Source organism: Carassius carassius, chromosome 40, assembly GCF_963082965.1.
Source record: "Carassius carassius chromosome 40, fCarCar2.1, whole genome shotgun sequence".
In the NCBI taxonomy this organism is placed as follows: Eukaryota; Metazoa; Chordata; class Actinopteri; order Cypriniformes; family Cyprinidae; genus Carassius; species Carassius carassius.
The window spans coordinates 22,662,579-22,686,349 of NC_081794.1; the positions used below are offsets into that span (position 1 = coordinate 22,662,579).

Below are 23,771 nucleotides of genomic sequence, written 5' to 3' on the forward strand. Positions count from 1 at the left end.
TCTACCATGCTTCCTCTAAGATATTCTTATCTGTAAGACAGTCCATGTTTAAATATTTAGTAATGCATTGGAATGCAAACAAATACCCACTTTCTTTTTTTCTTCATATCATTGCTTCAGAATTATCTGGTGTGCACATTTGTTTTACAATAGCTGAAAGTCTGAAAATGTAAATATAGTAAAGTTTAGGGTTAGATAGCGGCTAGTTGTCACACAAATTTCAAATTTCAGTAGAAAACTATAACGTTTTGAATCGAATGATTGCATATTATCATTTATTTAGAATCTGTAGGCCTACAAATCATTGACTTTGAACAACACATCTATGGGAGCTCCTCCTCACAAGAAGTATATGTGTACAAGTTTGTGTGTGAGAGGGAGAGAGAGGGAGAAAGGCTAATTTCTCCTCCTATTGGAGACTCCGTGCGATGGCAATGTTGAGCAGTGTTGGGTTTATCGTGATCATGTGACAGACAGCTTTGGGAGAGAACTGCTCTGAACACAGAAACATCAGGCGCAACTAAAGGAGTTAACACTGCGCGAGGGACAGAGCCTACAAGTGAACACTGCCCTGCTTTAAAACCGTTATTCAAGTGCTCTGAACGACGTCGACGGTCTGTGGAAAGTTCTGTGGAGAAACGTTTGGTGCCGATAAAACGTTTTCTGTAGAAGAGGACAGACGCACAAATCTCAGCGGGCATGCGGCAGTTTTTGGAGTTATTTGACGGCAAACACTCTACAAACAAATAAGCACTTTCACGTAGATTCCTTTCGTTAACTGAGTCATTAAGTTAGTTGTTGTTTTTGTAAAAACCGATGATTGGGGGTGATGCAAAGTTTCAACATTGCGTTTGAAAAGTAGCTACATCGGGGCAGGACTTTGGAATAAAACAGGGAAAACATATCAAACCCCTCCGTTTGCCTTTTCCCCCTTTTTTTAGGGGGTTGTCGTGTTTTTCCGAATTTTAACGCCTTTTTGAAGGGTATTAAACATGGTTGGGGAAATGGAAACGAAGGAGAAGCCTAAGCCGACTCCTGATTATCTGATGCAGCTCATGAACGACAAGAAAATGATGAGCAGCCTGCCAAACTTCTGTGGTATCTTCAACCATCTCGAGCGCCTGTTAGATGAAGGTGAGTTCTACACACTAAATATGTTGGTGTATTCATTATTATTATTATTTATTTATTTATTTTTTTTGTTTCTTGGAGTTTGTAAATATATTTAGATTTTTTTTTTCATCCCAGTGAACAGCATTACAAAATTGCTACATTATTATGCCAGTTGGTGGCGACAAGTGGGAGTCATTTAGTGAGTTTGAGTGAGCGAGTCTTTGAATCTTTCACTCACTGATTCGTTGTTAACATCGAGTCTTTGAGGACTGAAACAAATCTTATGATCCTTTTTTAAACTGTGCGTTTATTAATCTAGACTACAGACTTTTGTGTTTAAACGTCATCTGTTTTTTACTATATAAGACAAAAAAACAACAACAACATTTAAGCTGGAAATAACATTAATACACTATAGAGACAAAAAGTCATTTCTACATATTCATAATTTATTCATGCTCTTCCTCTGTTTCTTGTGACTGAGATTACCTCACTCATTCAATTAAGAGGTTGTGTTCTTTCAGTTAGTCCAACCCATGAAATACTTTTTTACAACTGTGCTCAAATTCTGTTGGCCTGTGGTTTACTCAATATATAGGCTAATAAGCCAGGAAAGCTGTCAAAATAAATATACGAGTCAGTAAATGGGAATGATTTGTTCATGATAAAAAAACATGTTTGCTAGGACTATTGATGCACTTTTAACACATTTAAATGCTGCATAACGCATGTAACCAGCAGTTTTCCTCTGAGAACGCTGAGGACCTGATAACAGAATCACTTCTCTCTTTCTCCTTCACATTCTAATCATACAGCCCCATAGCCGTGGCTTATTTCATTCGCAATTTATTGCTGATAACCCCATGTAATAATATAAAGGCTACCACTGCAATACTTGTATGGAGAGAAGGGTGATCTGTTAGATTTATATATCCACACTATTTTACAATCCATTTTTAGAGAGAATTCAGTCTGTCTGGTTGTTTAGTACACTGAATCTAGATTCATCATAACTCACTAATAGCTTGTGGCATATTGAAATGTGTGTCATAAATAACCTCACTAAACCTGGGTTTTTCAGCTCCTATGTTTAGAGCTAATTTAGCCTTGCCTGTTCTCTTTATTCAAGCACATTGAAAACTAGATGGAGCTCCTAAAATGTTGATTAGTCGAAAAACAGGTAGAATTTCTTTGATCTAGATATCCTCTCATTATTACAGGGGGTTCCAAATCACCCACTGCCTTTTGTATAGCTTTATTGTATCATATATTTTCCTCGTATGAGGATCCCAGTTCTGTCAGGTTATTGTAAAGAGGTTACTATATAATAAGCTTGGTATTTTGCTTGAGCACTTGTAGGGTACTTTTTCTTTTCACACCCAGTGTGTTTTATGATGCCAGAGAACTCATTTGTGTCTGCAGTTTCAAATGTTCTTTCAGATTTTTTTTTTCTTTTTACTTACAGGTCAGCATGCTTACAGTTCCAGTTGTTTATATAGGGGTTTTTTTTATATGTAGTTTATAGCACTTGCTCTTAGTGTGTATTGTATATGTAGTGTTTTAAATGAATACAAGCCATTACACATAATATTTGATATTGTGCTGTATTATTGTTTCCAGGTTTTGTAAATCTCCAGCATGTGCTTTCCGAGTGCTGCTCTTTTCTACACACTTCTTTTGTGTTCCCTCTAAGGAACAAATATTCTGCTGGTATGCTGCTTATTGAATTATTTGAGTAATTAAGCCATCATGGAAGAAAAATATCTGGGAGAGGATCCAGAAGCAATGTTGAACCTCTCTTTGAAAACACTGGCTTTTCCTTATTTGAGTTAGATATAAAACGGGACTACAGAGCCCCAGGGGAACCTAGCAGTGAAGTTGTTGCAAAATGTGCTTTTCTGTTCTTTTTACTGAACTGTTCTGTTGCCTTTTATTATTGCCTAGGATAAATAATATTGGGATTGTTAACCGCATTGCACAAATGTTATTGTTTGAGGCACTTTCAATAATAGGGTACAAAATAAGGCCGAAAAAGTGGTCCGTCAAAGAAGGTGATTAACCTTCAGCATATCATCAACCCCAGAAAGTCAAATATTGTATGTTTTTTTCCCCCTCATCATCATTTCATAAGTTTTTTTTATTACATTTTTCCTCTAATTGTTCTAAATGAAGTTTAAACCCCCTGATTGAAATTAAATAGACAACATTTATAAAATAAACTTGAATGCTTCAAATAAATTTAAGAAAATTGTTTCTTTGGTTCTATTTTTTTATCAATAAACATTAAACAAATATTGAAACTAAATATGTATAAAATTTACTTTGTGGTTCCTATAATTGAAAATATTTTATTGTATTTTCTATCAGTAAACGTCAAATAAACATTTAAATTAAATACATTAAATAAATTACAGGGTTCACCTAAATTAAAGAAAAATATTTACTTTTGTGTTTTAACCTACCACTTGGCTTAAAGTTTTTATCTTATGGAATTTGCCTTAAACATTGTTATTTTTAGGGGTTATCTTTCTTTACGCTTTTATTGAAGTCTGCCACTTAAATCAGTAATTCTGTAGTTTTCTAAATGCCTCCACAGTGTCATGTATTTCCTAAATGGGTGAAAGTTGCTCCAGGCAAATGTGTAAGGAAAGTTAGAATTCTCAGTGGTGTCTTGACCTTTGATTGTCCTCACAATCACATTATTATTGGTTAAAGAGTAAAGCAAGGTTCTGGTAACCCCTTCCAAACATAGACTGCCACATGAGCAATGAAGGGACACCACTCTGACCTATATGCATCATATGACCGTGACAAGGGCACATACAATGATCACATGGTTCTTCATGAATCTGTCACCACTTCATGACTGTTAGAGGTGCTTAATGTTCCACTGATGAAGATAAGTGTTTGTGTGTGTGTGTGAGAGAGTATCAGGTATGAATGTGTGCTCTAGGAAACATTTAATCACTTTACACATATAATTGTGTCCATTTCTCTGTTATTTAACATAATGATTTATATACATGTTGTCCTGAAAGTATGAGTGAGTCTGAGTGAGTGTAGTTATATGACCCCTTCATCTCAGAATACATGTGACATCAATGCTCTTTGATTTTCAATGCATTAAGCTATTACCTCCTTAGTTAGATCCCGTGACGCAGACAGAGCGAGATCCAGAAAGGGCACGGGTCGAGGACACCACCAGCTAGACAGTTTCCCTCCAATTTCTGCAAAGTTGAGTCAGGACAGATGTTGCAACACTAATATGCACTAAAATAATTCTTCTGAAACACTTCTCCATAGGGAACAGGTCAATGAAATGGGCTGTCCTCACTGTTTAACCCCATGAAAAGCTACATCGGGGCGTCATACTATTTATTATGATATTTAGCATCAGAAACCTTTTTATGGAATTAGAAAATGTTTTATTATTAAATTCATATTTTACATTTATGCTTCCATTTAAAGTGAGAGTAAAGACAAAAAATCTGTCAAATAAATGCCTTTTTATTTTTACTTTCTATTCAACAAAGTATCCTGAAGAAATGTATCATAAGAATGGTTTTCAACATTGATAATAAATGTTCTTGAGCAGCACATCAGCTTATTAGAATGATTTCTGAAGGATCATGTGACACGTAATGCTTAATATTCAGATTTTACATCACAGGAGTAATTTTTAATTTAATTATATTTAAATAATATTCAAATATTAAGCAGTTATTTTATATTGTAAGATTTCACAATGTTGCTGACTTGTATGTATTTCTGATCAAATTATTGCAGCATGGGTGGGCATAAGAGACTTCTTTCAAAAACATTAACAAAAACATATATCATCCATTTATATTTTGTCATTACAGAATTTTACACATTTAGATCTACGCCATGACATCAGTAAAAATTATAAAAAATAAAATAAAAACACAGTAAAAAAGGATATTTACTGAGAAATTATGTAGGACAGGACATAATTTCATCCATCTGGAATGTATTGGTTTCTATAAAGTGGTCTCATAGACAGTTGGTTTAAAATTAACAATCCTTTGTGATATCCACCGAAAAGGGAAGTGTCATTTTAGAGGCAAAAGTTTTTACATTTTGATTACAAAACCCTTTTTTTTTTTTTTTTTTTTTGTGGAATAACAGTCATAATTGGCCTCAACTGATTTCATTCCCAGAGTAAAGCTAAATAAATACTGGTCCACAAAGGGATACAACACATCTGGCTTTGAATCTCAAACAATAAGAGTTTGTTTTAATAATGTTTAGATAACTCCCTTTTTTCACAGTGGCCTTTCTGAATAAAACTGCTTTGTTCGGCAGTGGCAGACAGATGTGCCTGGAGCTATGAAGTGGCAGTTATGATGTTATTTTCAGGTCACATCTCGTGCCTCTGTGTCAGTCCTCATGTCTTCTGTGTTTGTGAAGGTGCTTTTCAGTTGTCCCTGTGTGTCTAATTTTTCTTTGTCTCCCTTTAGCTGTTTCTTTGATAAGATAAATGTTGATTATCGAGCGTGTCAGTGATCTCATCAGTCTCCTGCTCTTCCCAGACAGCTTTGCTTGCATCTGTAAATACTCAATCTTTATCTCACCCTTAACTGCCAGTTTGCCCGCAGTAGTCTTCTCGACACCCAACAGACAATCTCTTTCAGCCTAAATGCAATCAGCAATCATCCAATCACCAGTACGTTGCTGCACATGCTGCACATTCTAATTTTCTGATTGCCAGGAGAATCAGGATGACCTTAAAGGAAAAATCTGTCATTTTGCTCAATCAATGTTGTTCCAAATCCTGCTTTTCTAGTCATATTGATGAACAGATCAAATGTTTAGTCTTTATTATCTAATAAACCTGCCATCCACTGTAGCTTTTATGTAAAATATAATGCCTTTTGGATATCGATGAGATAATCAAACATTATTGGCTTTTGCGGCACATCACATATCCAAATATTATTGACATCAAACTTGGCACCATGTTTGTTTTATAGTTATGACAGAAGGCAAATTATTTACATTTGAGTCGGTTTGTCATGTTATCATATGGTTTAAAATAACTGGAATATAGTAAATGAATTATATAGACTACTTTTATAATATCATTTTTGATGGTTTTTGAGAAATATGCTATGGCTCAATCATTTGGGGTCAGTAATGAAGTTTTACTCTGCAAGGATGCATTCAATTGATGAAAAGTGACAGGAAAGACCAAATGATTATTATATTTTTGTTTTGTTTAAATAAATGCAGCCTTGCTTAGTAGAAGTTAATGAATTCAATTAAGTATTGTATATGTGAAGAGCTCTCTTTAACTCTTATATATTCCAGACCAAATAACAGCTTATGGGCTTGAAACATTATAGGATTATTAAATAATGACATTTTTATGCTTAAAATGGGGATGTCATAAGTTATTGGTTAAAAAACTGTTGTAGTTGAAATGGATTTGCTTTCACCACAGTTATTTGGTCTGAAGAAGGCATTCAGTTTGAAGATATATTGTCAGAGCGAAGGGAAATATTGTTGTACACATTTATTTTTACACTGTCACTAACAGCCTGACAATTGCAGTAACTGTGGTGTCTGCTCTCTGTGTGTGGAAACGAAGGAGAAGTCGGACAGTTTCCTGGCAGTAGACCTGTATCCAGATGGTTCACTGTTTGCTGTCTACTCTTTCATCCCTCTTGCAACCTTTTCTATCTTTTTATTTATTTATTTTTTTACCTTTATCACGTTTCCTCTGTTCATCTCAGCGTCTCTCATCTCTCCCACACTGCCACAGATGGCCAACTTCACTGTCTCTGTATGGGAGATCGGTTCTGTTCCAAAGTCTTAATACTCTCCGTTGCATGACGTACACTTTACTGTGAAATGGTACGTAAAATATGAATAATTAATTTGCATTTAAGACTCATCAGTGGCAACTTATAACTGCAGCAAAAAGAGAACTATATATTTGTATGATGAAGTAGATATAGGCATGAGTAAATATATATTATGGATATATGTATTAATATACTAATTAACATATGCATTAATATAATTAAAATGTAATTTATTTGATTTCTGTGAAAACTTACTCCAATCTTCTGGGTTATGTGATACTTCAGAAATCATTCTAATATGCTGCTTTGTTGCTCCAGAAACATTTGTTGTTCTTAACAATGTTGAAAATTGCTGTTTATTTATTATTTATTTATTTTGTAGAAACTGGTCACATTCTTTCATTTAGAAATGGGAATTACTTGGTTGATAACAATCTTTCATAAATGTTTTGTTCATAATGTATAGTTTTTAGAATTATTTCAAATTCTGTCTTTTATTTGAATTTGTGTGTCTGTGTATGTGCACTCATCTTTTCAAGCCTTATGTAATGGCACATACTGTGAAGCAGTGTTTGGTTGAGTAACCACTTTGTCTTTATGCAGTGTCCAGCATGGTCTGGAGACCGCCAGCTCTCGCAGGCAACAACACTTTTGTTCGCTAAACGACCAAGGAATGTGTCTGACATCTCGCATTAAATCACGCTTGTTTTTCTGCCAGCACATATCTCTGATTTCCAGTTCTTTCTTTTAAACTGTTTCAAAAAGTCTAAAAACTGCATCCAAATTTGCCCGTTTGAAGTTGATACAGGCACAAACTTCCCATGGCTGATGCTAAAACTGTGAAAAATACTAAAGGTGTCAGAAGAAGTAATTTAAGCCGGACACATGCCAGTGTGTCATTAGTAAATGACAGCAACCGAATATGTTATCTGTAGCACTGTGTTTAAAATGCAGGAGCGCAGCTAGCATTATGGAGGTGATATTTATGTCTTGGTGATGTAGCCATTTCTCGCTTGCTGTCATACCAGACCAACTGTATCATACTGTAGTATTGGTTAGCTCCATTCAGTTGACAGTAAACAAACACAAACTGTAATCAGAGTCGTCTTGTGCTTGCTCGCTCTCTCTCTCTTTCTCTCTGTCACACACACATGTAAATGATGGTCTACAGCAGCAGTTGGAACGACTATCTCACTGTATATCTATGTAATGGTTTTCCAGTGTTGACCAGTCGCCTGTTATGTTTGTTTTTAGTGCACTTGAAGGCTGTGCTAATGACAGCTAAACTGGGGGTGGAAAATTATATGTCTTATGTCATCTCAGCTGTTCTTCAGGGGATGGTTTAAACAGACTGTAGTGTTTATTTTATTGTTTATTTAAAAAATTTCAGTCTATTTATGTATATGTTCTGTGAGCAGATCCAAAATATTAGGTGTTTTCAAATTGAATTTTACTAAATGGACACAAGGAAGATTGATTTTAATGTCAGTATTCATTTTAATTTGCACCAGTATAACATTATGCAAAAATATTTTTAAAATACCATTATTGAAAATCGCATTCAGATACTTCTTTGAACAATTGTGCGTAATGCTTTTAAACAGTTGAATCTTTCTATGTTTATTGCTTTTATATTTCAATCATTGAATTAATTTCCAGAAGTGAATCAGATTCTCCATTTATATAAAGTCATTTTTGCGTCTGAATTTATGCTTCTGAATGATTCACCCCAAAATGAAAATTCTGTTATTACTTATTCACCCTCATGAGAACAAGTGTGATTTGTTCTTGTTCATCAAGCAGCCATGGCGTTGGTAATGTACTGTATATTAAAAAAGATCAACAGAAGTCTTATGAGGGTGAGTAAATGTTGGCACAATTTCTATTTTTGGAAGAGCTATCCTTTTAGCTTTAATAGATGAATAAAAACCATTAAATTTGTGATATTCACAATATTGCTTGTTTAATATTGGCAGCAGAATCATTGTGAATATTATATATATCGCCCAGCCCTTGTTACTCATGGGATAAGTCATGCTTAGTCCAAAGTTTTGAGACTGTTGGAATGTTAAGCCGTAGAGTCACACAAAACCCAGTATAAACTTCTGACTCACTGTTTAATCTCCTTTCAACACATAATATAAAGTGACCAATTATATTTCATGTGTAAGTGCCAGAATGTGTAAATTAATCGGCTTTGAGCAGTTTGAGCTGATGTTTGGATTTGTGCTTCTTTGTGGGACCTCGTATTGCTGATTTTACTCCGAGGGTTTATTTTATCAGCTCTGTTCTAAATGATAGCATATGGGCAGACGAAACCCGTCCTGGTGTAACCAGTTAGGATTTATTTAAAACATCGTAAACCAGAATATGCTATAGGAATCGAACACATGGTAAGAGCATGTATTGCATGTAATTGAGTGTAAATGTTCTTACGTTACATGCTTGCATTCACTAATGTCAGACATATGAGAGACATTAAAAACAATTCTGTTCGATCTTCAGGACTGAGTGGTGTTGTCAGTGGAATTCAGAGGACCAGAGCCTGTTGAGTACTGTTACAGTTATTGCTTATGAGATCTTGTTGAGGTTCTCGGCTTTGCACTGGGAGGATCCTATGGGAGCCCAGCAGGCTACGACTGACTCCGCTCAGGGTTATATTTAGGTCATTTTAATCTGCAGGCCTGGGCCGTGCTTTGATGTTGTCATTTTGAACCATATTGTACATCAGTGTAAATCCATTCTAATATAGTGCTGCTTCTTCCCAATATCCTCCAAAGAGCTTTTGTTAAATAATAATTATTTCTTCAGTCTTTTAAGCTGGTCTCTTTGGAATTCCTCTGTTTGGACCGACAAGCATTCAAAAGGCTGGTGTCTGATTCACTCTTTGTGAATGCACATCATGGTGCGCTAGTTCCTCCATGGCTGGCTGGGCTCTCATGCCCTTTAGGAGTTGTTTTTGAATTAAGTAGCTGCATGAACTCTTCAAAACTTCTGCAAGTCATTTATAACAGAAAGTATGCCTATTCTTTGTTTTTAAAGATAAAGGGAACGACTTTTATGGATCAAGCTATGTGGAAAACTGCATTGTTTGTGTAGATAATACCGTTTTTCAAAGAAAGTGAAACATTTTTCAGGATCTTGGTTGAAGTTTCCTCTCTCAGATTTTAAACCTTAAATGGATAGTTCACCCAAACATACAATTCTGTCATTTACTCAACCTCATGCCTTTCCAAGCCCGCGAGCATATTTTGTAACCAAAAAACTTTGGTACATATTAACTTCTATTGTACATTGTATTACATTTTTCTAAATATTTTCTTCTATGATCCACGAATGAAATTAACATATAAAGGTTTGGAATGACATAAGCGTGAGTAAATGGTGGCAACATTTTCATTTTTAAATATGGCTTTATTTATAATCTCTATCCAGGTTTTAATTCAGAGTTCCTTTATATAATTGAGTTTTTAACATGTCTGTTCGACAGAAATTGGACGGGTACGGAAGGACATGTACAATGACACTCTGAACGGCAGCACAGATAAAAGGACTTCCGAGCTCCCGGATGCTGTGGGGCCCATTGCACAACTCCAAGAGAAACTATACGTGCCTGTCAAAGAATATCCAGATGTAAGTATTACTTCAGCGCTTTTCCAAAATAGTTTAATCCTTTGTTGTCACTTACTAAGACTACTGTATAGATTTAATTTAAGTGTTCCCAAATGTGTCTCAAATGCTTCCCATGTTTTTCTTCAACTCATAGACTGTTGAGCAGTAGTTCACAGGTGAATCTCCATCAGTGCAGGCTTGCTTCTGTGGGTAAAGCAGGTTGATTTATTGATAAGGAGAACAAGTTTAGTCATGAATGCACACAACATTGAGGTCAAGAAAGCTGTTTTACAGCAGATTAGTATCTTAAAATAATCATTGCATTCATGGTATTACTGGAATAATAATGTACAGTCAGAAACTAAGGTTGGGCGATGTCTACAAATTTGGCATCAGACGATGTCTACAGTGAAACATCACGATGGATGATGACATCAGGGGGTGTGCCCAAAGCGTGAATCCTTATAAGGGAAAACAACTAATGATTCCTAACACCGTGTCTCCACCGGATGTGAGTGGCACGACAAAATACTATAAAACCACTGATCTATAATAGAGATTCATTATATAGATAAGTCAATAGAACTCATTGGATGCGGCGTAACACCACAAATCTCTGACAGTAAACTGCTGCCGCATTCTATTTATGACGTGCTGACAGAAACGTCAAATGATTTTCAACTGACGCTTTGTCGCGTCCAGTGTAGCAGTCTTTAGCTGATGCAGTGCGGTGCCACACGACAACAATCGTAATAACAGTGCCGTCTATCGGCCCAACCCTATCAAGCCCCTTTCACACTGCATGTCGGACCATGAAAATTGCCAGAACATTGCCGGGTCGCCTTCTGTGTGAAAGCAAACACGTCTCGGGATTGATTCCGGCATTGAACATTGCCGGGTTCAATCAGGGATGAGCGCTGTGTGAACAAAAACCAGATCTAATGCCGTGTCATAGTGGTGATGCATGTTATCGCGCGACTCTTTTACCGGCTGTTTTGAAGGAAGATCAACGTTCGTGAAAAAAAAAATTTGTGCACACTGTAATGAAGCAGAGATCAGTTAGTTCCTCACTTTCCGCACTGACGCCAAGATTGTTGGCCAGCTTCAGTGAAAGTATAACGTTTTTCGACTCGTACATTACACGTCACGCCCTGATGTCACGTGTCGTTACGGATCTTTACGGGTTGTGTGTTAACGCACGCACATATTCCGGGTAATCACTGGCAGTGTGAAAGTGCAAAATCTAGCGACCCGGGAACAATTGCCGGAACAATTTACCCGTGTATTTGCCGGAAACGCAGTTTGAAAGGGGGTTCAGAAACTGCAATTTTACCTGCTGTATGACTTATGACTAATATTTGGTTGTTTTACACTTTGATAGTCTTACCTTAGATGTAGACTCAGGGGAGCGTGATAATCCTGCAGCAGACTGATCCAATTAACTCGTCTCTGCCAGGACAGCAATGATCAAAAGACAATAATTAGCATGGTAAATATTGCTTAATACTGCGAGTCTATGCATTGTTTGACTCTCAGCCAGATTGTGCATCTTATTCGAATGCATTGTGACTGTTGAATCCTGTATACAAGGGCAGCTTTCATACTATTCTCAAAAAACGTAATTAATGCAGAAACAGTCATCAGGCCTGAGAGTGCATTACGAGAGGAGCCCAACCTGAAACGTTTGTATGTCAACTGAGCAAAGTGTTGGGACGTACGTTTTCTGTGTCCTGTTTATTTTGACAGTCTTTAATATTGAGGCTGTGTTTAAGGAGACAGTAAGTAGATGGAGAAGTGTTTCTGGCTGACAACTCTCACATTTCTCCTGTCTTAAAGAGCTGATAAGAGTGATAGTAGGGTCAGGGTTAATCGAGTTTGAATGAGAGGTGCGTAACGGGCTTCTCTATTATCTCTCGTTTAGTTATAATTAGCCTCTGTGCATTGTCTTCTAAATCAGGACGAATCCCAACCTACAGCACTTGCACAAATGTATGAAATTAACTTGTTTTAAAAGTATGTAGAAGAAATTGGAAGCTCTAGAATGCAATACATCTCATTCTGATGCTGTTCATGCATCAAGTAAACGCATTTTGAAGGAAGAAAAGCTTTTGAATAGATTAACCTGATAGATGACAACACACAGGAACTTCTGAACTGGTATCTGCTGTCTAGTGTATTAAAATGTTATACATTTTGACAACCTGCTCAGAATTTCCCATTGTTGAGTGACTTATTGAGGTCACAAACTTCATAAAGCAACAAAGTCATTTGTAACTGCGCACTGCCAGCACCAGTAGGTCTTTTTCATGAGCAATATTCTCAACAATAAGGATTTTTCTGCCCTATTCAGATCTTTAATTGCCCTGCCAATATTTTCACTGGCTACACTTCCAAAAAATGGTAGATTTGATTAGTTTTCTACATGACTAATAATACCAAACTACAAAAATGCTTTTACTATGAAATAGTGGCATATATTGCAATGTAATACAGATTTCTCATTTTCTACCATTTTTATTGATGCTTTCAAGACTATCAGTAACTTATACCTACTGACTGTTATTTTGACATTACTTTGTCAAACAGCTAGAGTTACCTTTAATCAATTACATTCAAATTCAGTTGTCCAGATCTAGTGTGCAGATCTCAGAATACCTGATGTTTGCATTTAAAAAGTAATGAAAGATTGGAAGATACCGAAATTATAATGTAAGATACTGTTAGATTGCCTCCACCTTGTGTTTCCTGGTTACACTTTGTGATGGTCATTTCGATAGATCAGTTGAGGGCACAACAAATCCTTATCTTATTTGCAGCCATCAATCATCAAGCTTGTTTTAAGAGTGAGTTTGCTCCCCTGTAAAAGAAGCAGATTTCCGATAATCCTGCAGGAACCTGTCAGGGTTACCACCATCCCACCATCCGTGCCAAGTGTGGGTGAGAGACATGCAGGTCACTGACCTTTATGTCCTCTATCGCCTTTTGGAGAGAATGATGTAGAGCATTATCCCTGCTTTCAAAGTCTATGTGAAAACAAATGTGGACTTTGACGAGGAGATTGGAGGGGTGGACTATGATGATTAGTTTTCCATTCTGCATGCTCTCACTGTCTCTATGTAAAGACTGTTCAGAGTGATTCTGAGGCCGCCGCCTCAGTCTGTCATCCTCTTCCCACTCTTTTCACTCTAGCTGTCGACTGGTAATGAGGTTTTTCCGGTACTTCATTGTTGTTCATCAAGAGCCACACACTTTAGATGAAGTTCTTAAACTTGTTAAAAAGCAAAAGAAAAAAGACTGCGTTTGTCATTTTGTTAGCATTTTTAAAAAGAATAGTCCACCCAAAGAGAAGAATAGAAATTCTCTCATCATTTTCTCACCCTTACGTCGTCTCAGATGTACACAAATTTGAAAAAAAATCTTAATTTGTGTTTATCTGTAATATACATCTTGGGTGAATTATCCTTTATGGTAAGTTTTTATTTATTTAAGAAAGTGATGCTTTAATTTAGCAAGGATGCATTGAATTGTTCAAAGGTGACAGGAAAATCATGATGTTACAAAAGATTTTTTACAAATTAATTGTTCTTAAACATTCTATTCATCCAAGAATCCTGAAAAAAAAATATTAAGCAGCATAACTGTTTTCAACATTGTTAATAATAAGACTAGAGGATTAGAGTAATGATGCTGAACAAAATTCAATTTTGCCACCACAGGAATAAAGTGCATTTAAAAAAATATGTGGTAATACTACAATTGTTATTGTGATTTTGATCAAACAAAGGCAACCCTGGTGAGCACAATAGACTTAAATACTAAAAAACTGTAGTGTTTTTACCTGAGGTCAACTTATAAAATTAGTGACTAAAAACAAAAGTAGTTCTGCCTTTTTCTGACCCTTAATTTTTTGTTTATTTTTGGTGTTCTCCCTTCAAGAAACATTCCATTATTTTGTGAAATGAGAAATACTGTCTGATTTGCTTCAAATCAGATACAATTTTTGTGATTCACAGAAAATTACATATTTGCAGCCTTAATCAGCATCACCTGGTAATCAGTGGAAATTATATTTGGAAATGATGTACTATCAGTCCCTTCAGTTGTTTGTGCAGTTACATAGAGCAGCAGTAATCTCAATGTTACACAGCTTACCAATCAGAATGACAGGAAGGTAGCCAGAAACATCTAGACTTGACAATGAAGTTTAGCAATTGCACAAGCTTTGCCTACAAACAGTATAAACTACAGTAACACTGAAAGACATACAGACAGTGCCATCCACAGTACACAGTAGTCTGATGAGCTCATCTCTAAATATACAGCACAGAGGGCCAACAACCCCCAGCAGCTGTGATCGGCCTGAGAAGGCATGAGCTTTAAAAGGAAGAGAATGCATTGTGACATTGAGAGAGATTCAGCTGCCTGGCTTATCACTCAACCCATTGTGACAGATAAGGTTAAATGCTGAAAGAGTGGCGCAGCCACAGGCCCCCAAACGCCAAAAAGCACAATGTCCCGGGCTTGCGACTTTTAAAGGGACAGCACAATAAATCACACCACAGGTCGAGTCCCAGCTCAACAGATCATTCAGTTTGCTTGACTGGTGGTTTCCATACTCAGATGCTACAAAATATCATTTATAATGTTTTAAGGGTTTGATTGAGAGTAGAAATTAGTGGAAATTTATGGTTCTATTACAGAGTAAACAAATTAACCATTCAGACATCTCCACTTTTGGTCATGTCTAAATTGAAAGGAATTTAAAATTAACTTGGGTTTGGAAAATATTTTCCAGTAAATGGTTGTTTTGTTGACTTTTAAAGCCAAAATCATGTTAATTGGAACATGAATTTGCAATGGACCAAAAGCAATCAAGCACTGCACCATAAGTTACAATGGCTGTTAAATATGGTAGGTATTTGTGTTTTATATGACTCTTTGACCCCTTTGTTAGGTTAAATTTGTAGCATGTGTAGCTTGTATCAGAACAGGAACAGGGTGGAGCATGGTTAAGGCTTCCCCGTGGCAAATGGTACATTCCAAAACCGAATTTGGTCTCTAGATGTTCCCCTTTCAATAAACAGGGATTAGACATTCCAAACATTCTGCCATGGTTTTCAAAGTCCCTTTGATTGAATTATACAATTATGTTACCATGCTGCAGATAACATCAAGCTATGCCAAAGCTTCCAAATGGGAGAACAGTTAGCTGAGGGGATGATGGTCTGTGCTTTTAACCTTGAGGATGTGATTGTGGCTGCCTCCGCATCTCTTAACTAAGTTGAACAGTGATTTAAAAATGTCAGAACTATGCACATATAAAATGAATAAAACACAATGTTCTGTCACATCGAAAGTGCAACCCAAATGATTTCAGATCCGTGTCAGATTTTTAGCACTGGGATGCTCATACCAGATGTGAAATGCAGTTGTTCTCTTACGAGAGTTCTCTTGTACTGCGTCTTAGCTAAGACACTACGAGAAAAGTCTCTTTTCACGAAATACTGAAGCAAAAAATTATCCTTAATTTTGAATTTTTGTAAAGCGCATTTGCAGCAGCACACAGCCATAGGCGAGATGGCTCGCTCGCTCATTGGCTGCTCTGCGGCAACTGCACAGCCTATCGAGCGCAGGCTGATGCAACATCAGACCAATAAGGGCGCTTCGCACCCTTCATGCCACTTCCCGCCGAAACGGGTGTGGCCCAACCCTATAAAAGGAGCTCGAAAAGGCTGACTCACCTGATTTTTCATCTCTTCAGCAAAGCTCACGCATCGCTGGATCACGAAGGAAGCAAGCGCCGTCTGATCTCAGCGGGATGAGCATCTCGGCGGGATGAGCTATTCCTGAAGCCGCTGGCCAACGCCGCCTTCCACTGCCATTCCTGCTGCGCGTTCCGGCGCACATATCCTTTCAATTCTGTTATATCCAACTGTTCTTTATGCGTGTGTGTGTGTTCGCCCTGTGACACACACTCGTAAAAGAGCTTGCATCTTCGATCATGCAGCGCTCGTGCTCGCTGATGGCGGATGCCTTCACTGCGAGCTGTTGCCATGGTGACTCTGAGGACTCGCTTGTCCTTTTTCTCTGAGCCTGCATTCTCCACTACGCTGAGGCTCCGTAAAAGCGCCGCTTCCAGCAGATTCCGGAACCGTCTTCAGCTCAACCGAGCTCGCCGGTTCGCCCTGCTTCACCGGCCTCCCCTGCATCGTTTCCCGATGGGCAACGCCCGCTGTTTGCCGCCGTGTCGTCCGAGGAAGTCGATCTCAGGGCCACGTCGGGGGAAGAGGACACGTGCTCTCTGCTAGCTTCGGGCAGTGAGGGCTGGGCGAGCTCCGGGGATCTCGCGCCTTCTGCTCAGAAGCCCAGCAAACGAGCTGACATCGAGAAGGAGCCGAGGCAAGTGCTCACGCTGGCCGCGACGAGTCTCGGCCTCGAGTGGTCTGCACCAGCACCCCCCCTCTCGTTCCCGGCTGGATGGTAGTTTCCTTTCGGATGAGCGTACTTCTCAAAGCCCGCCTCATTTCTTCCTGAGCTTCACGAAGAGGAGGCAAAGGCTTGGAACGCTCCATATTCAGCGCGAACTCGTTTGTCTGTCTCACTAGCATTCTCCACACTGGATGATGCTAAAAAACAGGAACTACCAGTCACTTCCGCCGGTGGAACAGGCGATAGCGACGCAGCTTTGTCCGCCCTCTGCTGGACGGCGGACGAAAGCGGTGTTGCCATCTAAAGCCTGCCGCATGACGTCACCTCTGCTCGCGCGAATCTTTTCTGCTGCTGAGCAGGCTGCGTCTGCACTACACACGATGGCTGCAGATATTCCAGGGTGATCTCCTCTGTAAACAGGACGAGATGGTACCTGAGGCTATCTTTCTCGCGGATTTTAGGAGTGCTTCGCTACTAAATCCGCTGTACAAGCCATGGGACGAGTTATGGCTTCCGCTACGGTGGCTGAGAGGCATCTAGGGCTGACGCTCTCAGACATGGCAAGTGGTCCGGTTCTGCAGCGAGTCGTGCTAGACCGGCCTCGCAAAGCTCTCAGCCACACCCCCCGCCTCCTGCTGCTTCATCGAAGCGCCGGTGTACGAGTTCCGCTGTGGCCGAGCTCTCACCCAAGCGCGCCGCTGTTTCAGTTCCAGGAATTGTGACTGTCTCAGCGTTTTCTGCAACGCGCAAGCCGGCACAGTTGCCCGCTTGCCTGCACACAAAAGCAGTTATCACAACAACTTCAGCAACGCAGCTCGAGACCCCGTTCTTGCTCTTCCGGCCGTCGCCCCGCTCCGCGGGGACCACGGCAGAGGATTACGGTGAGGCCGGAAGCCGCGAAGCCATCCTAGGAAAGCGCCGGTGTACGAGTCGCCGCGGCCGAACTCTCACCTAAGCGCGCCGTTGTTTCAGTTCCAGGGATTGTGACTGTTTCAGCGTCTTTTGCGATGCGCAAGCCTGTACGGTTGCCCGATATTTCCTGAAAAAGGTGTAATTTCTGGTGCCACGGCCGATGGTGCTATAAATGTAGTGACGATGCCCACTGCTCAGTGCCCATCTCCACATATAAGCACAGCCCTTCACACAGGGCTCGCGCCCATAAAAGCGACTCAAGTCGATCGCGCGCACTGCATAGTAAACGTGCCCACTCCTCAGTGCCCACAAACACTGTCACACGCGTCATGTGGTTTCTGTAAAAACGAAACCCGTGCACGTTCGTTCTGCCCAGGCAGACAGCGAGTCTAAAGCAGTAAATGTGCACGCTTACAGCCCACAATTACTCACAGACAGCACGAGTCCCACGGGACCCACTCAGCCCTCCCTCACTCGGTTAAGCACCGTGGGGGGTCGAGGACGAGCGATCTGCCCGCTGTGATCAGCGCGCTCCCCGCCTCAAATGTCACAGGCTTAACGCCCATGTTAGAGCACATCGAAGCACTGCCGTTGCCCAGCCAACAGAGCGCGCTTCGCATCCAAACCCTAGCCATTCATGCAGACGCATGGTCAGCGCTTCCAGGGGTTTCGGATTGGGTGCTAGACATTATAAAAGGAGGCTACTCGCTACAGTTTTTTTTTTCGACGCCCTCCGCGCTTTTTAGCGCGCGTCGAAACTACGGTCAAAACAGAAGTAGCACACCTACTTCGAGCCGAAATATCAAAACTGTTGAGCAGAGGGGCTGTGGAGCCTGTTTCTCAAGCTCAAAGCGAGGGGGGGCTGTACAGCAGATACTTTCTAGTGCCCAAGAAAGATGGGGGTCTCAGACCCATACTGGATCTAAGACAGCTGAGCAAAGCATTGGCGAAACGCAGTTTCAAAATGCTTACAACCAGGAAACTCCTTGCGCATATTCGCAGAGGAGACTGGTTTATGTCAATAGATCTGAAGGACGCGTATTTTCAAATACAGATAGCATCACGTCACAGGCGATACTTGAGATTCGCCTTCGAGGGCCAGGCATACCAGTTTACAGTCCTGCCGTTCGGCTTGTCCGTGGCTCCTCGTACGTTTACGAGGTGCGTGGACGCAGCGCTCGCTCCTCTCAGACTCAGAGGCATGCAAGTGCTAAACTATTTGGACGACTGGCTGATTCTGGCTCAATCACGAGCGGAGCTCGTGGAACACGAGGCCATTTTACTTGATCACCTCGAGAAACTCGGTCTCAGTGTTAACTGGACAAAGAGTTCACTGAACCCCAGTCAGACGAGACTGTTTTTGGGTATAGCTCTGGACTCACGTTCCATGACGGCGCGGCTGTCACCACAGCGCACGTTGGGCATTCAGCGCGCAGCGAATTCTCTCCGCTGCGGCGCGACCGTTTCGCTCAGAGAATTTCAGAAGATGCTGGGTCTCATGGCCTCAGCATCTCCAGTTCTTCAGTTGGGCCTGCAGTTCTGGCTGAGACACGGGTATCTGGTCGGTTGCGTCTCAGGGTCAATCAGAGCTGCGTTACAGCCCTGAAACCCTGGACAGCCAGCGACTGGTACCAATCAGGTGTAAGCCTGGGGACTTCCTCGAAAGTGAAGATGGTGTCGACGGACGCCTCCACTTCGGGATGGGGAGCGCTGCTCAAGGGCAGACCGTCCTTTGGCCTCTGGTCAGAACAGGAAAGGCTCCAACATATCAACTGTCTGGAAATGCTGGCAGTGGAGAACGCGCTGACGCGCTTTTGTCCCCGAATCAAGGGACACCACGTCTTAGTCCGTTCGGACGACATGTCTGTGGTGTCCTACATAAAATGCCAGGGCGGTCTCGGGTCCCGAAACCTGTGCAGGTTGGCAGAACGCCTCCTGGTTTGGGCTCAGCGCAACTTGCGCTCGCTGAGGGCAGTTCATGTGCCTGGGCTACAGAATCTGGGTCCAGACAGGCTGTCCAGAAGCAACATTTCCACGGGCAAATGGTCTCTACACCCACAAACAGTCCGGCTGTTGTGGGAGAGATTTGGCAGGGCGGAGGTGGACCTCTTTGCGTCCCACGAAAACGCTCACTGCCCCGCGTTCTTTCCAAGAACGAAAGCGCGCTGTCACGGAAATGGCTGTGCTGCCCGCTTTATGCTTTTCCCCCCGTCTCCCTCCTTCCGCAGGTGATAGAACGGGTGAGGGAAACGGGATGTTCAATACTGCTTGTAGCACCATTTTGGAAGAACCAACCATGGTTCCCAGATTTGATGCAGTTAGCAGACACTGCCCCGTGGCAAGTGCCGTTGAGGAGGGATCTCCTCTCGCAGGCCGGGGGCTCGATTTGGCACCCTCAACCGGAGTTGTGGTTGTGTGGGCGCTCAACCGTTACCCGCTGATCTCTCAGTGGGAGTGCTAAATACCATCACTCAGGCTAGAGCTCCGTCGACACGACGGCTGTATGCCCCTAGAAGTGGTCGGTGTTCTCCAGCTGGTGCACAGCTCGGGGATGTTCACCCCTTAGTTGTGAGGTGACGGAGGTTCTCTCCTTCCTACAGGAGCTGTTGGATAAGAGCACACTCCGCAAGGGGCGTCGCCTCGTCGTGGGCGTGGTCTAAGGGGATCTCCTTGCAGGATATATGTATGGCGGCAGGTTGGGCCTCGCCGTCTACATTTATCAGGTTCTATAGCCTGGAGGTTCCCGCCTTGCAAGCAAGGCTGATGTCGGTATAGTCGAATCAGGGCCCTGATGGGAACTCTAAGTTCGTGAGCGTTATGCCGACTGTTATATGGGCAGTATTGCATAAGACCCGCATTGGTCAGGCTTTGCCTCGACTGTGTGATGTCATATTGCCGCATCTACGGGTGCTGCTAGATATGGGACGCCTCCTGTCCTGGACTCTCTGTGAGTCCCTCGGGTGACTGTGCACTGTAAATCCTGGGCGTTGCTTTCAGGTTTATTGGTGTGTGATCCCTGCGCGCACCGCGTTTTACATGGGGTTCCCGTAGCATCTTAGCTAAGACGCAGTACGAGAGAACTCTCGTAAGAGAACGTACTCGGTTACTAACGTAACCTCGGTTCTCTCTAGAAGAGGGAACGAGTACTGCGTTCTCTGCCGTGCGTACGATTCACTCTGGTTCGCTTCGGCGATGAAATAAATCAGGTGAGTCAGCCTTTTCAAGCTCCTTTTATAGGGTTGGGCCACACCCGTTTCGGCGGGAAGTGGCATGAAGGCCGCGAAGCTGCAAATGCGCTTTACAAAAATTCAAAATTAAGGATAATTTTTTGCTTCAGTATTTCGTGAAAAGAGACTTTTCCCGTAGCGTCTTAGCTAAGACGCAGTACTCGTTCCCTCTTCTAGAGAGAACCGAGGTTACGTTAGTAACCGAGTACGTTTTCCACTGAAAATAACTACCTTGATTTCTCTACATTTTGATGTTTCCTCACAGTTCAATTTTGTGGGAAGAATCCTGGGTCCACGGGGTTTGACAGCCAAACAACTGGAGGCAGAGACGGGCTGCAAGATCATGGTGCGAGGCAAAGGCTCCATGAGAGACAAGAAGAAGGTAAGCCATTTTTGATTTACTTTATTGCTTTAACTTTAAGTATTTTTTTTACTATATTCTTTTCATTTCCTTCCTTTATTAATTATATTTTCTCCTATTTAATATATTTTGTCTTTTCCCTTCTTTTTTGCTTTCCTTTTTTACTATTTTGTGTCTTTTGATTCCTTTGCATGTTTAAATTTTTCGTTTATTCGTTGTTTGTTTGGATGAGTGGTGTAGGATCCCTTTGTTTTTCTTTTCTTTCAATATAACATTTAAGTGCTTTTTGGCCATATTTTTATTGGATGTTTTTTTTAGCGAGGAAGACCATACACTGCCTTCGCGCCAGCACATAACTAATAGATGCCAAATGGAAAGAGACAAAATCCAGGCGATTCCATTTGAATGGAATTCCTGACAGAGCCCGCATGTCCTTCCCCACTGTACAACTGAGGAAGATGATATGCCTGCCTCCAAGGCTGCCTGACACAGAGGAAAAATGACTCACATTAAAATGAAAATAAGTGCTATTAGAGGAAGGAGAATGCTCTGTTTTTCAAGCTCAAAGAATACGGTTTCACTTCCTTGTCTCATCCTACACTATTTAGTCCAAGTTCTTAGACTGTAGTTCAATTTAGGTGTGTTGCAAATATCCAATACTCTAAACCAACAAAAACAAGAACAGAACAAATTATGCTACTGAAGACTGATTTGTTTTAATGACATCTATGCCTTGTAATGATATTTGATGTCAGACTACTTGCTTTTAATCTGGTATATAGACATTAGCAACTACGAACTACTGTCTTGAGTTCAGTCCTGTTTCCACAAACACATCAGGAGACAACTGTCTCCTTTTTGCATAATAGAAATCAACATTTTTATCAGTTTAAGACTTTTGAGGATATGACATGTTTATTCTTCACAGCACAACTTCTACTGCCTACACAAGCATGCAAATGAAATATTAAGAGAACACACAGTAATATATTGGGTTAGAGGCGTTGATGAGATTCAGATTGATGGGAATTAATGGAACACAGTGAACCAAGATGCCTCATGCAAAGCGCCATTCTTCACTGTATTGTAAAACCTATGTCTACCACACCAGAGATGCTTATAAAGGCTGTTTCTCTGGTCAAGACAGAAAAACAGACTGGTGGCTCAGCATTCTTAGCCAGAAGAGGTGTTGCACATTTAGGAAGCTCAGAACAGACAATTGAAATCGAAAGTTTAAACCTCAGCCGTTTTCTCAAGTTTGACATAATTGTTTTCTGACAGCAGCTACTAGGCTTATGCTTTTCAAAATGCTCCTGTCATAATAGCATGTCAAAATTAAATCTGTAAAGAGTGCTTTTGAACATCGTGCGAAAATGAACGTTAGATTGTGAAACCATCAAGCCCTGTAGTGTTCTGCAAACTTAATTTCTGTAACAGTGAAACTACTGTGACAGCAGTGAGAAACTTGTGCATAAATCCCGTGAAAAATTATGGCAATCAAGGAACAGAGAAAAATAAGAAAAGTTACAGCCAGGGGCAAACAAGTCAGGCGTCAAATGGAGATGCCATCTGCATCTATTCTCTTTGCCTAAATTGAATTTACTGTCACATTTCCTGGAATAAACACAGAATAGGGTTAGGTTTCTGGTCTGTGAAAGGTGTTTGCTATTAGAATTATAAGGTTAGATTTACCATAATATTACATTTTAGTTTTTATACTCACCATTTTCGTATGGCTTTTTTGTTTGTGGAACACAAAAAGAGAAACTTGGCAGAATGTCCTAGCTGTTCTTTTCTGCACAATGAAAGTGGATAGGGGCCAAACACCGTCAGTCTCCAAAGCATGCAAAAAAAGAAACATTAAAAGTAATTTAAGTAGTGCATATGACTTGTATGCTATGTTTCAAGCCATTTCATAACCTTATGTGAGAAACATGACATTTTTGTTCTTCACACTGAAATTTAAGTTATTCACTGAAAATCTCATGGTCAGCGTTCACTTTCAGAAGAACAACTTAGATGTTCTCCTATTAATAACTCCTTTCATATTCCACAGAAGGAAGACATACTGATTTCGAAACCCATGAGGTTGAGTAAATGATGACATAGCTTTTTGTCAGTTTAATCTGCAATCTGCAATCACAGCAATCTGCTATGTTTATAATATCACATGATGAAATAGCTTGTTTATGCTGTGCAAAAGGTTCATGCATTTAATGGTTGGAAGTGAAATAGAGATTCTGATTTTGGAGGATGTTTGTGTACAAATAGGTGCACATATCCTAAGAA

At 40.5% G+C, this 23,771-nt stretch overlaps 1 protein-coding gene across 4 annotated transcripts in view; it reads left to right on the plus strand.

Annotated features, from left to right (window-relative positions):
* Window positions 1-409: 409 nt before the first annotated feature.
* qki2 (QKI, KH domain containing, RNA binding 2) overlaps window positions 410-23,771 on the plus strand; it is a 43,035-nt gene continuing 19,673 nt past the window's right edge. For 2 of the 4 annotated variants that reach the window (XM_059532650.1, XM_059532652.1), the window contains exons 1-3: window positions 411-1,134; window positions 10,432-10,574; window positions 21,387-21,503. In XM_059532650.1, coding sequence (XP_059388633.1) covers window positions 993-1,134; window positions 10,432-10,574; window positions 21,387-21,503 — 402 coding nt within the window. In that variant the 5' untranslated portion in view covers window positions 411-992. Of the gene's footprint in view, window positions 1,135-10,431; window positions 10,575-21,386; window positions 21,504-23,771 lie in introns of all 4 variants that reach the window. The other 2 variants (XM_059532651.1, XR_009426375.1) reach the window with 2 other exon arrangements.